Genomic DNA, 14,419 nt, shown 5'->3' with positions numbered 1-14,419 from the left:
CCTAAGAAAATATATCTTTAAAACTAGAAACACAGTGAACAAAAGCCCTAGGTGCTCTAATGTAACTTTCTTGGTTTTCATGTTTTACAAAATTGTCCTAAGTCTCCCTTTGAACCCTTATTAACCCTTATGAAGAAATAACAGTTACATGATGGACTGGCCTTGAAATCTGTGAGCCCTCATTTTGGGAGTTCACAGAAAATGCTACATCACAAAATCCTTTTTTAAAAAAACCTCTTCCCAGGGTCAAACTCCACAGCCAATCAAAATATTGCACCTTTTAACTCGAGGGAAATCGCTAGAGAGAGAGTAGCTCTAAGTAGTATGTCGCTTGGATTTGAGGGTCCAAAGAGAGGTCTCCCCAAGTTCCCGAAGACTTCAGGCCACGGAAAATCCACCACCCATTTGGTGTTTTTGATTCCTTGAGGATACACGTTGAGGTGTTTGAGAACCGCCTTCCACATTTACTTAAGGAATCATGACAAGTGGTGGAGAAGCTGATGAAATTTGGGATACCAGTAACTGAGATGCAAGGAAGCTCTGAGTGCCCGTTTCCACACTTTCATTATGAAAGGCATGCAGCCCCTTTCCAAGTAAATATAGCTGCTCCAGGTTCCCACTACCTGAAGAGAAACCCTCACAGCACGCTCCGGAAATGTTTACAATTCATTTAAGATGCACATTATTATTTCTAAACACATCGCCGAGGAACCCTTTTACTTATTTATTTTGAAATTTTCAAACGAATGGGGAAGTTTGGCTTCCATGTCGTTTTCATTTTTCAAAAACTGACATTAGGCACCAAAATTAGTTGAGGACAGAATCATTCCTTACCTAAAATTTAGAACTTAACAACGGACTCGTCTCAAGCTTTGTGAAGAGAATGCCATTTTTAAATTGTACCACAGGATCTGTATCTTTAGATGAGAATACACCTAAAAGATAAAAGCCCATCCCCTCCTCCCAAGGCACAAAAACACAGCATAGCCCAAGCAGCCCGTTTCCTACCCAGCCAATACAATAATGCTTTGTAAGCTGAGAGCAGCGCTCGGTTACAGAAGCTAAGTATAAACAGCTGAGAAGGATTAGGCGGTAGCTCTATTCTCATTTACATGAAAATCCTCTAAGCATCGCTTTCCTCGGTGGCTGCGGGCGCATAAAAGAGTTCCTCGCTGAAACTCTTTTGTGCCATAGCCACGCATACATTTGCATCCTTTGTCTTTACTTACCAGTCGAGGCTGTGGGCATGTGTGCTCGATTTCCTCCATGGTTTCTGAGGGAGGCTCATTGGAAAGGGATTTTGGGATACCTGTTTCTGACTCAGCATCAGTGGTAAGTACTGGCATGGCCAGTGAATGCTGCCTCCAGTTCTACACCCTCTGAGAGTCTCCTCCTAGGCAGAGAATGTTTTCTTTGTCACGTATTTTTCTCTTCCCCACCCATCCCCCTTCTTCGTCCCTTCTTTCTGTCTTCCCAGGGGGAAGTAAAGAGGTTATCCTCCACCCCCACCACTTTCCTTCTCCAAGAACCCAAGAGGCAAGGCCTCAGTTTATCACTATAACAACCAGACAGCACAGGAGCTGCGGGTGCGGGATACAGTACCTCATTTGCATGGAGCGCGCTGGTTGGCTACTGTCGTAATAGTACCACTCCGCCGGAGAGCGGCCGGGCCCCATTGGCTGGCGGGCCGTGCCCTGGGGGCCCGAACTTGCTGCTTTTGTTTCTCCTGTTTAATTCAGTTGCAAAGGTCCATTCTGGGCTAGGGACCCCGGCTGCGCTACCCAGATAAGAAAAAACCGCGTCCTGACATGCCCAGGACGCCTCGAGACGGAACATAGCAGACCTCCACTAAAAAAGACCAAGTCCCTGACATGTTTGCTGTGCTGTAGTCAGAATTTTGCCAAATAGGAGTCACCCTGAAGACAAAACCACTTTTGAGCCCAAACTCCCTGTGCCCACAATTGCCACCTGGCCTCGGAGGGCCTCTCACGGCATTCATTGAGAGCACCTGAGTGTTCACCCCCTTGACTGCAACAAGAGCAACGGCAGATCCTCTGAGGCCTGGTGTAGCCCTGGCGCTTACCCCTGGGGCTGCCCTGAGAGGAACTTCGAAGGAGGTAGATTGTCTTCGAAAACCTGCCTCCCACCTCTGACTGCCCTCCCCAATTACTTCCTCCCTCGGCCATTCCTCCTCCTCCCCAGCTATTCTGAGTTTCCTCAATGAGCTCTTGCTGTGGTCTGCGCTTCCATACACTGTTCCTCATGCTGGTCTATTATTCCTGTGCTCCCATTTCCTAAGCACCCTGCTCTCAGCGAAATGCTCATGGCAATCACAGAAACATCACAGATGGGGTATTAACGATGATGTGCCTTCACGTCTAAATCGTCCAGGAATAGCCACCATTTATAAGAGGGCGTTCTAGAGACACACACCCAAAGACAAGAACTCACAAAGGTATTCGTTCTAGTGAAATATCACACTTTAAATAACATTAATAAAAATCACGCCTTGCGAATTCCCTGGCAGTCCATAGTTAGGACTCCACGCTCTCACTGCTGAGGGTCCGGGTTCCATCCCTGGTTGGGGAACTAAAATCCCACAAGCCACGCGGCTTGGCAAAAAAGAAAAAAAAATCATGGTAATTGCTAGCATTTATTAAGCACAGGCACAGTGCTAGGTACTTTACCTAGATATTGTTTAATCTTCATAACAACCCAAAGAGGTCAATCTTATCATTATCCCCATTTACAGGTGAGAAAATTGAAATTTACAGTAATTGCTCAGGGCCTCAAACTCATAAGCAGTGGAGCTGGGATTGGAAGGATGCGGGCTTGGCGGGGCAGGGGGGATGCAGCAGGTGTAGTGACAGAAAAAACATCTAGGTAGAAATCCTCTTAAGACAAGTCCCTGGGCTTCTAAATCTTTCATTTTAATCTATAGCAGTGGTTTTCATCCAAGTATGCTCCAGGACCAGCCACACCAACATCAGCGTCACCCGAGAACGTGCTGGAAATGTAAATTATTCATCCCTCAAGACCTGGCTCAGTAGGTCTGGGATAGGGCCGGAATTTGCATTTCTTTTTTTAAAAAATAAATTTACTTATTTTATTTATTTATTTTTGGCTGTTCATGATCCGTTGGAAAGCACCTCACCCCCTAACCCCCACTGTGTTCTGGGCCACCGAGCTTGGTTCCTAATTGGTCCTCTAATTCCCTCTCTAGAATGGGATGCTCACCTGTTCCTATTTAGCAGCGTCCTGATGGCTAGTGGGGTCCTCGCAAACCCCTCTTGCCCAAGAGCCTAGACTGTGCCCTTATCCCCCACCTCCAGCCTTTGCTGTGTCAAAGTGGGCAGATGTCCCCTTCTCCCCCCACACCCCATCTCAACGAAACAAGATGCTGTCTCTGCCTGAGCATCTTCATTGTGTCACCTAAATCAGACCTTTAACCATCAGTGACATTATGTGCTAAATCCAAGTCGTACCTGACACATAATCAGCCCAAGTCCTTAAACCTCAAAATTTAGACCTCTAACTGACTTGAGGGTCAGCTCTATAAGTAACTGCATTCCCACTAATCCTACCCCAGCCTCGTCTTGGATTCTCATCGCCCTCTCCCCACAGCCCAGTGGTTGACTCTCACAGTCCTAATGGGGAGAAATAAGCTCTTTAAGGCACCACTCTGAGGGGTCCTTACCAGTTTCACCCACTCTGGGGATCAGTCTTGGCTGCTCTTGCAACCTGATTCAGGAAATTCTTAATAATACCTGAATGGGTTATTTAAGCTTGGGGGCTTTCTAATGCTATTAAGATGATTAAGAATGACCAGTTAATTACACAGTATGGAATTAAGTATTCCATAACCCTCTAGGGGTTATATGGGGGGGTGACTATAAAGGGATAGGACAAGAGGGGTTACTGGGGTGATGGAATTGTTCTGTATCCTGATTATGGTAATGGTTACACAAATCTATACACAATGTTCACACTGTTATAAAAAAAAAAACCTCCATGGAGGACATTTGTCAGTACATGCTACAGCCTTTAGAGAGTTCATACCCTTTGACCCAGGGCTTTCCCTCGGGAATTTATCCCCAAAGAAACAACCAGAAGCTCACAAATAATTACATACAAAGATGCTAATGCAGACTTATTTACAAGAAGCAAAAAAAAAAAAAGATACAATTTACAGCAATAGGAGAAGTGGTTAAAATAAAAATTAAATACATCCATATAGTATTATACATGCATTAGGAGTCACGTTTTTGAAGAAAATCTAATGCTAGGGGAACATATTAACATTGTGTCAGGTGAGAAAAGCAGGCCACAGAACACGATTCTGAAAAATAATCCTGATTATGGGATATGTACATGCCTAGAAAAGAGCACTGGAGGGAAATACATCAGGATGTTAAGTAACATCTTTAAACGGTGGGATTATGGGGGATTTTGATTTCTTTTTTATATTTTCAGGTCTATAACAAGTATTTTAAAATAAGCATCTATTACCCCGATAGTTGGGGGGGAAATGAACATTACCCTTTCTCCCCAAAGGAATCAAGGGCTGGATACGGGGTGGGGATGAGGCAGGCAGAGGTTAGCCTGTGAGAGAATAGAAAGGTGCAGGGGCTCAGTGGAGGAAAAAGAAAGCTGAAACTGGGGGAGTCCTATCTCCAGGTCGCAGAAGCAGAGGGAACGTGTTGGAGGCAGGCTGCTCAGAAAACCCCCAGGGAACTTTTGGGGACAGGGCTCTTGAGTCTTGTAACCTCTACAAGTAGGGTACGGCTTCATGAGAACTTGTTAGATCAGCGCTGCCCCTCACAAGCACCACCATCTTTCTCTCTACCGTTTATCAACTATCTTCTGCTCTGAGTACTATGCTAGGTACTTACCGTGTGCTACCTGTAACCCCCTCAACAGCTGATCAGATGAGGAAACCGAGTCATAGGGACCTTTGCTTCAGCTTGGAAGAGACCTACAAATGATATCATTCTTCCCCCAAGCGGTCTTCACTTCAACATCAAATTATTGGGAATACTCTTCCCAAATATCTGCAGGGAAGAACTAAAATAATAGAGCAGAAACTGAGCTTTCCCTGATCCCCTCAGGCCTTACCATTGTCGTCAACACCTGCCCGCTGGCTGCCAACGGCCAGCACCTGCATCTCTGCCTGAGGGCTTTCTCAGGCCACCGAAAGCCCTGCCCCCTCTCCCCAACAATACCGTTGAGACAGGGCTGACGGGCCAGAAAAGGTATAGCCCACACCCCCAAGAGCTCTCAAGCAATGACTGAGAGGAGTAAATGTACAAATACCGCACTGCCCTCAGTCCTCAAGTGGGATCATTGAATCTATGCTGTTCTACACTGACTCCCAGAGTTCCCCAGTGGGATTAAATTCAATTTCCCATGGTGGTAGCTGGCTTGACAGAGCGCCCCGAATTGTATTGGCTGCCTTCTTTTCTTTGTCTCGCTTGCCCACACTCCTGTGGGTGTTTCCTGTACTCACCTCCCAAATGAACTTGAACTTGAATTCTTGTCTCAGGGTCTGCATCTGCATCTGGAGGATCTCCAACTAATAGCATTTCAGTGCCCCATCATAAAGTTCTAATATGATCTATTTCTTACGGCAAATACCTTTCATGTCCTCATCACACGTGGATAAAAATGTCATAACATCGTATACCTGTTTATTTTTTTAAAAGCAGGCATTACATTTAAGCTTTCTTTTTTTTTTTTTTTCACGGTACGCGGGCCTCTCACTGTTGTGGCCTCTCCCTTTGTGGAGCACAGGCTCCGGACGCGCAGGCTCAGTGGCCATGACTCACGGGCCCAGCCGCTCCGCGGCATGTGCGATCTTCCCGGACCGGGGCATGAACCCGTGTCCCCTGCATCGGCAGGCGGACTCTCAACCACTGCACCACCAGGGAAGCCCCGTACTGAAAATTTTAAATTATTTACTTCTAGTTTGCATGTCCCTACATACTTTATACTGCTCTTAATATTTATCAAGAAGTCCGTATGTAAACCTCCTTCATTCCAAATCCTTTTCCCTTACCAGCACTCCTGAGTCCGCTATTTATTCCATGTTTCCTTTTTTCTTTTTATTCTTTTTCCTCAGCACCTCAGGTTTACCAGATAAGGAATTTATTACAAAGAAGGAAAGGACGTGGAAAGAAGAAGACAAAGATGACAAAGGTTTCCCGGAAACCACTGACCTTCTGTGGAATTCTTTTAATTTTCTGGCTCTATTTTGAGCCAGTTCCCCAGTTTTCTACACGTGGTTTACGGTTTGGGCCTAAAACCTGACACAGTCCAGAAAAAAAGTTCACCATCTGAGTAATGAAACCCATGAATAATTCCTTTTCACCCACTCCAGGGAAATTATCGTAATAAAATTTTTTTTCAGGGTAAAGCATTTCACCCCTCACTTAGTTCTTTTACACATTGAATTATATCATAATAGTGTTCTGGGATTGATAAGTTTTAATACTGAAAGTTTTCAAATGAGCAAACAGATTCAGAGAGGTTAAGTAACTTGAGCAAGATCACAGAGTAAGTGGCAGAAGTGTCACTTGAATCCAGGTCTCCTGAATCAAAGTTCAACTCTGTTTTCCACCAAACTACACTGCCTCACTTAGATTTGCCTTGTTAACAAGGTTGATGAGCTAACTCATGAGTATCTCATCATCCAAAATAACCACTCCACCCCTTTTCTATTGAACTCATGTAACATGAAGCACTCTTCACTTGTATTCGTTCAGTTCATTTCATGTCTCTGAAACCACGGACCTGGACTCATTGTAGGTGCTTGAGTTTACTTACGACAGAAAGTCTAACACGTGCATTGCCAAATTCACCAGTGAGTCAAGAGTGAGGCTGATACAGGTCCATGACCCATAAAGGCCATTAGGGGTAAAAATAATGATTGGACATAAAAAGCAGTCAGTTTCAAAACTTTTTTTGAAAAACAAAATCAAGAAGATAGAAAGTGCTTTATTTTATTCTTGACATGGATTTTCTTCTTTTACCAGCTTCTAGAATAACCAAAAAAGAATTGACTTTTCCTCATCCATCTGACCAACATTTACTGAGTCTGTTACACACAGTTTTAAGGTGCTGGGGAGCTACTGCACAGACACAACATGACAAAACTACTGCATGAATGAAAATGCCATTCACAAAATGTCATCTTACATCTTTATATATATATATATATATATTTTTTTTTTTTTTTTTTTGCGGTACGCGGGCCTCTCACTGTCGTGGCCTCTCCCGTTGCAGAGCACAGGCTCCGGACGCGCAGGCTCAGCGGCCATGGCTCACGGGCCCAGCCGCTCCGCGGCATGTGGGATCCTCCCGGACCGGGGCACGAACCCAAATCCCCTGCATCAGCAGGTGGACTCTCAACCACTGCACCACCAGGGAAGCCCTACATCTTATATTTTAAAGAAATGAATATTTGACATAAGTCAGAGAGATGAGCAGGAAGGAGCTTCAGTTCTTAGCACTCAAAGACACCATGCCACAATGGTTGTACCTGTGTTTGAGAAGGTCCTAAAAGAGATACGTTATTTTTATCAAAATGAGATGTATTTATCTAAACACTGATGTAAAATCACTTGTAAATATGATATATTTTGTTTTGCTGTAGCAAAACAGATATGATAGCAGCTTTTTTGCATATTTAGCTAGAATAAATCATTCTTATTGACATTAGCAGCTGTGTAGTTAGTAAAGAATTACTGTTGCTATTACTGTGGGACTCGAGAGACATTGTTCCAGCTAATGATTAAGAACTCTCCAGACAATAGGGGCTTCTTAGACAATGGGTGAATTTCCAGGATGTCCGGCCCCCTTCCGAAAAGGAGGGAGATAACAAAATGTAAAAAAGGTGTCTGTCAAAGACCAATCAGGCAGCTGGGGACAAGTTCCCTCTCTGGTCCGAGCCTAAGCCGGGACCAATCAGCAGGAGAACACAACCAAATCTATAATTTACATACGGGGAAGTGGAAACCTATAAAACTGACATATTCGCGCCCAAAAGGGTTCCTTCTTCGACCTCCTGCGTGAGGACCAAGGAACCCCGGTGCACCGGCCTTCAATAAACCTCTTGCGTTTTGCATCGACTTCCGACTCTTGCTGTTTCCTGGGCGAGTTGAAACTCCTAGGAGACCGCGCAGGTCTAACATTTGGGGGCTCGTCCGGGATTCCACTCGCCCCGGACCACAAGAACATCGGGAGTTGGAGGTACCAGGTAAGCTCGAGCTTGATTGTCTGTTTGTCCCTTGTTCTTTGTGGGCCATTATCGGAGGAACGCCATAAGAATCGGCTTATTATGGAATCTGTATCGGACCTCTGGCTAGGCAGACGTGCTAATAGCCGGCGTCCATGAGCCCTAGGGGACGCCCTGGTGGCTCATCTGGAAGGAGAGGCAAACTCTGTCTCCCCTTCACTCGGTTTCGGCAGTTCCCTTGGTGATAACTGCCATCTGAAGAAGTTTCGGTTTTGAAGCGAGCTCGCGGTGGCCCATGCGTATATGTGTTTCGTGGAGTTTTAACTGTTTCTGTATTGTGGTCTATTCTTCTTCTCTGACGGACGACAATGGGACAAACTATGACGACTCCTCTTTCCCTTACCCTAAGCCATTGGACCGAAGTTCGGGCCAGAGCCCATAATTTTTCGGTAGAGGTAAAGAAAGGAAAGTGGCAGACTTTGTGTGCCTCTGAATGGCCAACATTTCAGATAGGATGGCCCCCCGAAGGATCCTTTTTATTAGACAAGATTAAGCTGCTGAAGTCTAAGATATTTAATATAGATCCCCACGGACATCCAGACCAAGTACCATATGTCTTGGTCTGGGAAGATTTAATTCTCTCCCCACCTCCGTGGGTCCGGCCCTTTGTTTCCTCAACAGGTACGTCCGCGCATACATCAGGAGCGTCGGAGATATTAGCCTTAAAGAAAAACCCCAACACGGAAAAGCTACCTGACGCCCCGGATCCACCGAAGGCGATTTATCCTGACCCGCAGTCCGATTTGCTTCTTTTGGATTCCCCACCCCCTTATCCTCCGGCCCCAAATCCCCTACCACCTAGAGGACCCCCAGCTCCACTGCCCTCGGCACCAAGGGAACCATCCATGATGGAAGAAGAAAGGGGTCCCTCAGCGGGCACTAGGAGCCGGAGGGCTATCTCCCCGGACTCCACTGCCCTACCTCTTAGAGAGTATGGCCCCCCCGACGGCCAAGGGAATAGACCTCTCCAATATTGGCCCTTTTCCTCTGCAGATCTTTATAATTGGAAAATGCATAACCCAACTTTTTCCGAAAATCCACAGGCCCTTACTGCTTTAATAGAATCTCTTGTTTTCTCCCACCAGCCCACATGGGATGATTGTCAGCAGCTGCTCCAGACTCTCCTAACGACTGAGGAGAGGCAACGGGTTCTTTTAGAAGCCAGAAAAAATGTATTAGGCGCCAATGGGCAACCTACCCAGCTGCCTAACGAGATTGATGCTGGTTTCCCACTCGTCAGGCCAAACTGGGATTTCAATGCCCCGGAAGGTAGGGAGCGCCTGAAAGTGTATCGCCAGGCTCTGGTGGCGGGTCTCCATGGAGCGGCCAGACGGCCCACTAATTTGGCTAAGGTAAGGGAAGTCACTCAGGGGCCCCAGGAATCTCCAACTGTGTTCCTGGAACGTTTAATGGAAGCCTTTAGACGCTTTACCCCTTACGATCCAACTTCGGAGGAACATAGGGCTACTATAGCAATGGCTTTCATAGATCAAGCGGCCCCTGATATTAAGAAGAAATTACAGAGGCTAGATGGCTTGCAGGGATTTTCGCTTCAGGAGTTAGTAAAAGAGGCAGATAAAGTATATAACAAAAGAGAAACAGAGGAAGAGAAGGAAGAAAGAAAGCAGAAAGAGCAGGAAGCCCGTGAAATAAGACGGGATAAGAGACAGGAGAGGAATTTAAGTAAGATACTGGCCACTGTGGTTGGAGGAAGAAATATAGGGGATAGAAATAGGCAGAAAGGGCGAACGGCAGACAGAAGGCGGCCATTAGACAAGGACCAATGTGCCTACTGTAAAGAAAAAGGACATTGGGCGAGAGAATGCCCTAAGAAAAAGAGTGGAGGAAGGCCAACCAGAAACAAAATCTTAACATTGGAAGAAGAAGACTAGGAAAGTCAGGGCTCGAACCCTCTCCCCGAGCCCCGGGTAACTCAAAGTGGAGGGGGAACCTGTTCAATTTTTGGTAGATACCGGAGCCCAGCACTCCGTCCTTCTCCACTCAAAAGGTCCTATCTCAGCTAAAAGGTGATGGGTACAATGAGCCACTGGGAATAAACAATATTCATGGACCACACGAAGGACAGTAGATCTTGGGATTGGACGAGTAACCCATTCATTTTTGATTATTCCGGAATGCCCCTATCCTTTGCTGGGAAGAGATTTACTCTCCAAAGTAGGGGCTCAAATCCACTTTCAGCCAGAAGGTCCCACCATAACTGATAATAAAGGAAGGTTACTTCAAATATTGACTATGAAATTAGAAGATGAATATAAATTATATGAGCAGCCTTCATCCTCACGAGTTAATGTTACAGATTGGGTAACTCGGTTCCCTCAAGCCTGGGCAGAAACTGCCGGAATGGGGATGGCCAAAAATCGGCCCCCGGTGCTAGTGGAACTCAAGGCAACTGCCACCCCAATAACGGTCCGTCAATACCCCATGAGTAGAGAAGCCAAAGACGGTATCCGTCCCCATATACAGAGGCTACTAGACTTGGGCATCTTAATAAGATGTCAATCAGCATGGAACACCCCTCTCCTGCCGGTAAAGAAACCAGGAACAAATGATTATCGGCCGGTGCAGGATCTACGAGAGGTAAACAAACAGGTGGCAGACCTCCACCCCACAGTTCCAAACCCTTACAACCTCCTGAGCACTCTTCCACCTCAACATACGTGGTATACTGTTTTGGACCTTAAAGATGCTTTTTTCTGTTTAAGACTCTCTCCCCTGAGCCAACCCTACTTTGCCTTCGAATGGAAAGATCCAACATCGGGAATGTCTGGTCAGCTGACATGGACACGGCTACCTCAGGGATTTAAGAACTCCCCGACCATCTTTGATGAAGCCCTCCATCAGGATTTGGCATTATATAGAGAATCAAATCCCCAGGTAACATTACTCCAATACGTTGATGATATTTTATTAGCTGCTGAGACCCAAGAAGATTGTATCAAGGGTACTGAAAAACTGTTAACGGAACTTGGAACCCTGGGATATAGAGCCTCAGCCAAGAAAGCACAAATATGCCAACAACAGGTCAGTTACCTGGGGTATCTATTAAAAGGGGGGCAAAGATGGCTCACGGAGAGCAGAAAGGATACGGTGGCCCAAATTCCGGCTCCCAAAAACGCCAGGCAGGTTAGAGAATTTTTGGGGACGGCCGGATTCTGTAGACTATGGATTCCAGGGTTTGCTGAGCTGGCATCCCCATTGTACCCCCTAACCAAAAACAGCACTCCTTTCGTTTGGGGCGATAAGGAACAACGGGCTTTTGACCAAATCAAACGAGCTTTACTTTCAGCTCCAGCCCTAGGACTGCCAGATGTAACCAAACCTTTTCATTTATATGTGGCCGAAAATAAGGGCATTGCAAAAGGAGTATTGACTCAGAAATTGGGTCCCTGGAATCGCCCAGTTGCTTATTTGTCAAAACAATTGGACCCTGTGGCATCAGGATGGCCCACCTGTTTAAAGATAATCGCTGCAGTAGCCGTTCTAGTCAAAGATGCTGACTAACTTTAGGACAAAATCTAACGATAACAGCTCCTCATGCCCTGGAAAATGTAGTCCGTCAACCACCGGATAGGTGGCTAACTAATGCCAGGATGACCCATTACCAAACCCTGTTGCTAAACTCAGATCGCATCAAGTTTGCTCCAGCCACAGGACTCAATCCAGCCACCTTGCTACCTGATCCTGACTTGGAAGGCTCCACCATCATACATGATTGTCAGGAAGTACTGGCCGCAGCACACGGCAGTAGGCCAGATCTGATGGACCTGCCCCTCCCTGATGCTGATTTCACCTGGTTCACGGATGGGAGCAGTTTCCTGGAGGAAGGTAAGCGTCGAACTGGGGCAGCCGTGGTAGACGGAAAACAAGTCATATGGGCAGCGGCGCTACCACAAGGGACCTCAGCCCAACGAGCTGAATTAATTGCCCTGACGAGGGCATTAGAGATGGCAGAGAATAAAAAAGTAAACATCTACACAGACAGTAGATATGCGTTTGCTACCGCTCATATCCACGGTGCCATTTACCAACAGAGAGGGCTACTAACTTCAGGTGGCAAAGAAATTAAAAACAAAGACGAAATCGTGGCTTTGTTGACTGCACTCATGCTTCCTACTAAAGTCAGTATCATCCACTGCCCTGGACATCAAAAAGGAAATACCCCAATAATTAGGGGAAATAATATGGCTGACCAAGTGGCCCGAAAAATAGCATCGGGAGAAGCCATTTTAGGACTGTCAGATAAAGTTCCTGAAAAACCAGGCCGCGATGAAGAAATCATCCCGGCCACAACAAAAGGAACTTTGTCCCCTCAGCAAGCAGAATCCATGTTACAACAGATGCACAGATGGACACATTTGAGGACTAAAAAGATGGTAGCCTTGTTACAAAAAGCCGGGTACGAAACCCCTGGAATGACAAAATTAGCTGAACAAATTGTGCAGGAATGCGTCCCATGTCAACAGGTAAATGCTCACAAAGGGAAACTTGAAACTGGAAAGAGACTCAGGGGGGACCGCCCAGGAACTTACTGGGAAGTGGACTTTACCGAAGTGCGTCCTGGAAGGTACGGTAATAAATACCTTTTAGTTTTTGTAGACACTTTTTCAGGATGGATAGAGGCTTTCCCAACAAAGAAAGAAACAGCTGCTGTAGTAGCCAAGAAGATTTTAGAAGAAATTTTTCCTCGATTTGGAGCACCAAAGGTAATAGGGTCTGATAATGGTCCAGCCTTCGTCGCCCAGGTAAGTCAGGATGTGGCCAGATATTTGGGGACTGATTGGAAATTACATTGTGCATATAGACCCCAGAGTTCAGGTCAGGTAGAAAGAATGAATAGAACTCTAAAAGAGACCCTAACCAAATTGTCCTTGGAGACTGGCGGTACAGATTGGACGGTGCTCCTTCCTTTAGCCCTGTTCCGGGTTAGGAATACACCTTCCCGGTACCATCTTACTCCTTTTGAGGTGCTATACGGGGCCCCACCTCCCCTTCTCACCTTAGGAGAAGAAATAAAACCAGACTGTCAAAATAACACTGACTTGTATGCTAGGCTATTCGGACTCCACCTGGTCCAAAAGGAGATATGGTCCCAACTCGCCGAGGCCTACCAACCGGGAACACCGGGAGAAACTCATCCTTTCCAAGTCGGGGACTCCGTATACGTCCGTCGGCATCGAACCCAGACGTTGGAACCTCGATGGAAAGGACCATACACCGTCCTCCTAACCACCCCAACGGCCATTAAAGTGGACGGCATCGCTGCCTGGATCCATGCTTCACACGTGAAAGCTGCACCAGCGGTGGCATCATCAGGATGGCAGGCCCAAAGAACCGACAACCCGCTCAAACTCAAGCTTCTACGAACCTAGGACTTATAATTTTGGTTTTACTGCCTTTATTGACTGTAAGTGATTTTAGCCCTCACCTCCCCCAAAGTTTAACTTGGCAGGTAATTTCTCAGACTGGAGATGTAACCTGGTCCATTAGTCATACTGCACCCCCCTGGACCTGGTGGCCAGATCTTTTTCCTGATGTTTGTAAATTGGCTATAGGAGCACCTTATTGGGATACAGAAGATTCTCATGATATGAACACTGCCCCTTCCAAAGTTTCGGAAACTGGTTTGGGCCGGGTTGCAAAAATGCAGGCAAAAGAATGATGCTTGGTATCCTCACTTTCTACGTATGCCCCGGGTTCCACCGCCCTTGATCTCTGAATTATAAATGTGGTGGAACTGAAAACTTTTATTGCAAAAGCTGGGGATGTGAAACTACCGGGGATACTAATTGGAAACCCACCTCAACTTGGGATTTTATTACTGTAACGGCTAATTATTCTCATAATGAGGATACCGGACACCGGAGTAAATGTTCAGGATGGTGTCATCCCCTTAAAATTTCCTTTAGTAATCCCGGAAAAAGAGATGAAAAATGGATAAATGGTCATTCTTGGGGCGTTAGATTTTACATGAGGGGATATGATTTAGGAATATTAAATGACCCTTAAGCTAAAGATTGAGACTCCTGCTCCTATATCAATAGGCCCAAATCCCGTACTTGGCCCCCCTTTGCTTCCCCCGGCCCCTTCAACTACGTCAACAAAGAA

At 46.1% G+C, this 14,419-nt stretch overlaps 2 protein-coding genes across 2 annotated transcripts in view; one reads left to right on the top strand and one right to left on the bottom strand.

Annotated features, from left to right (window-relative positions):
• The window catches only part of PCYT1B (phosphate cytidylyltransferase 1B, choline), a 135,746-nt gene extending 134,384 nt beyond the window's left edge, over nt 1–1,362 (bottom strand). Inside the window, exon 1 of the mRNA XM_060138116.1 lies at nt 1,230–1,362. Within this exon, the coding sequence (XP_059994099.1) occupies nt 1,230–1,346 (117 nt within the window). The 5' untranslated portion in view covers nt 1,347–1,362. The remainder of the gene's footprint in view (nt 1–1,229) is intronic.
• Nucleotides 1,363–8,360: 6,998 nt separating this feature from the next.
• LOC132513289 (uncharacterized) lies at nt 8,361–11,492 on the top strand. Its single transcript, XM_060137470.1, has 2 exons — nt 8,361–9,562; nt 11,017–11,492. The coding sequence occupies exons 1-2, from the start codon at nt 8,602–8,604 to the stop codon at nt 11,028–11,030; spliced, it is 975 nt and encodes a 324-aa protein (XP_059993453.1). The 5' UTR covers nt 8,361–8,601; the 3' UTR covers nt 11,031–11,492.
• The last annotated feature ends 2,927 nt before the right edge of the window (nt 11,493–14,419 follow it).

The sequence above is a fragment of the Lagenorhynchus albirostris genome, chromosome X (genome assembly GCF_949774975.1).
Source record: "Lagenorhynchus albirostris chromosome X, mLagAlb1.1, whole genome shotgun sequence".
Taxonomy (NCBI): domain Eukaryota; kingdom Metazoa; phylum Chordata; class Mammalia; order Artiodactyla; family Delphinidae; genus Lagenorhynchus; species Lagenorhynchus albirostris.
Note: the sequence above shows the minus strand (reverse complement) of the source record. Positions and strands in the feature narration are given on the sequence as shown.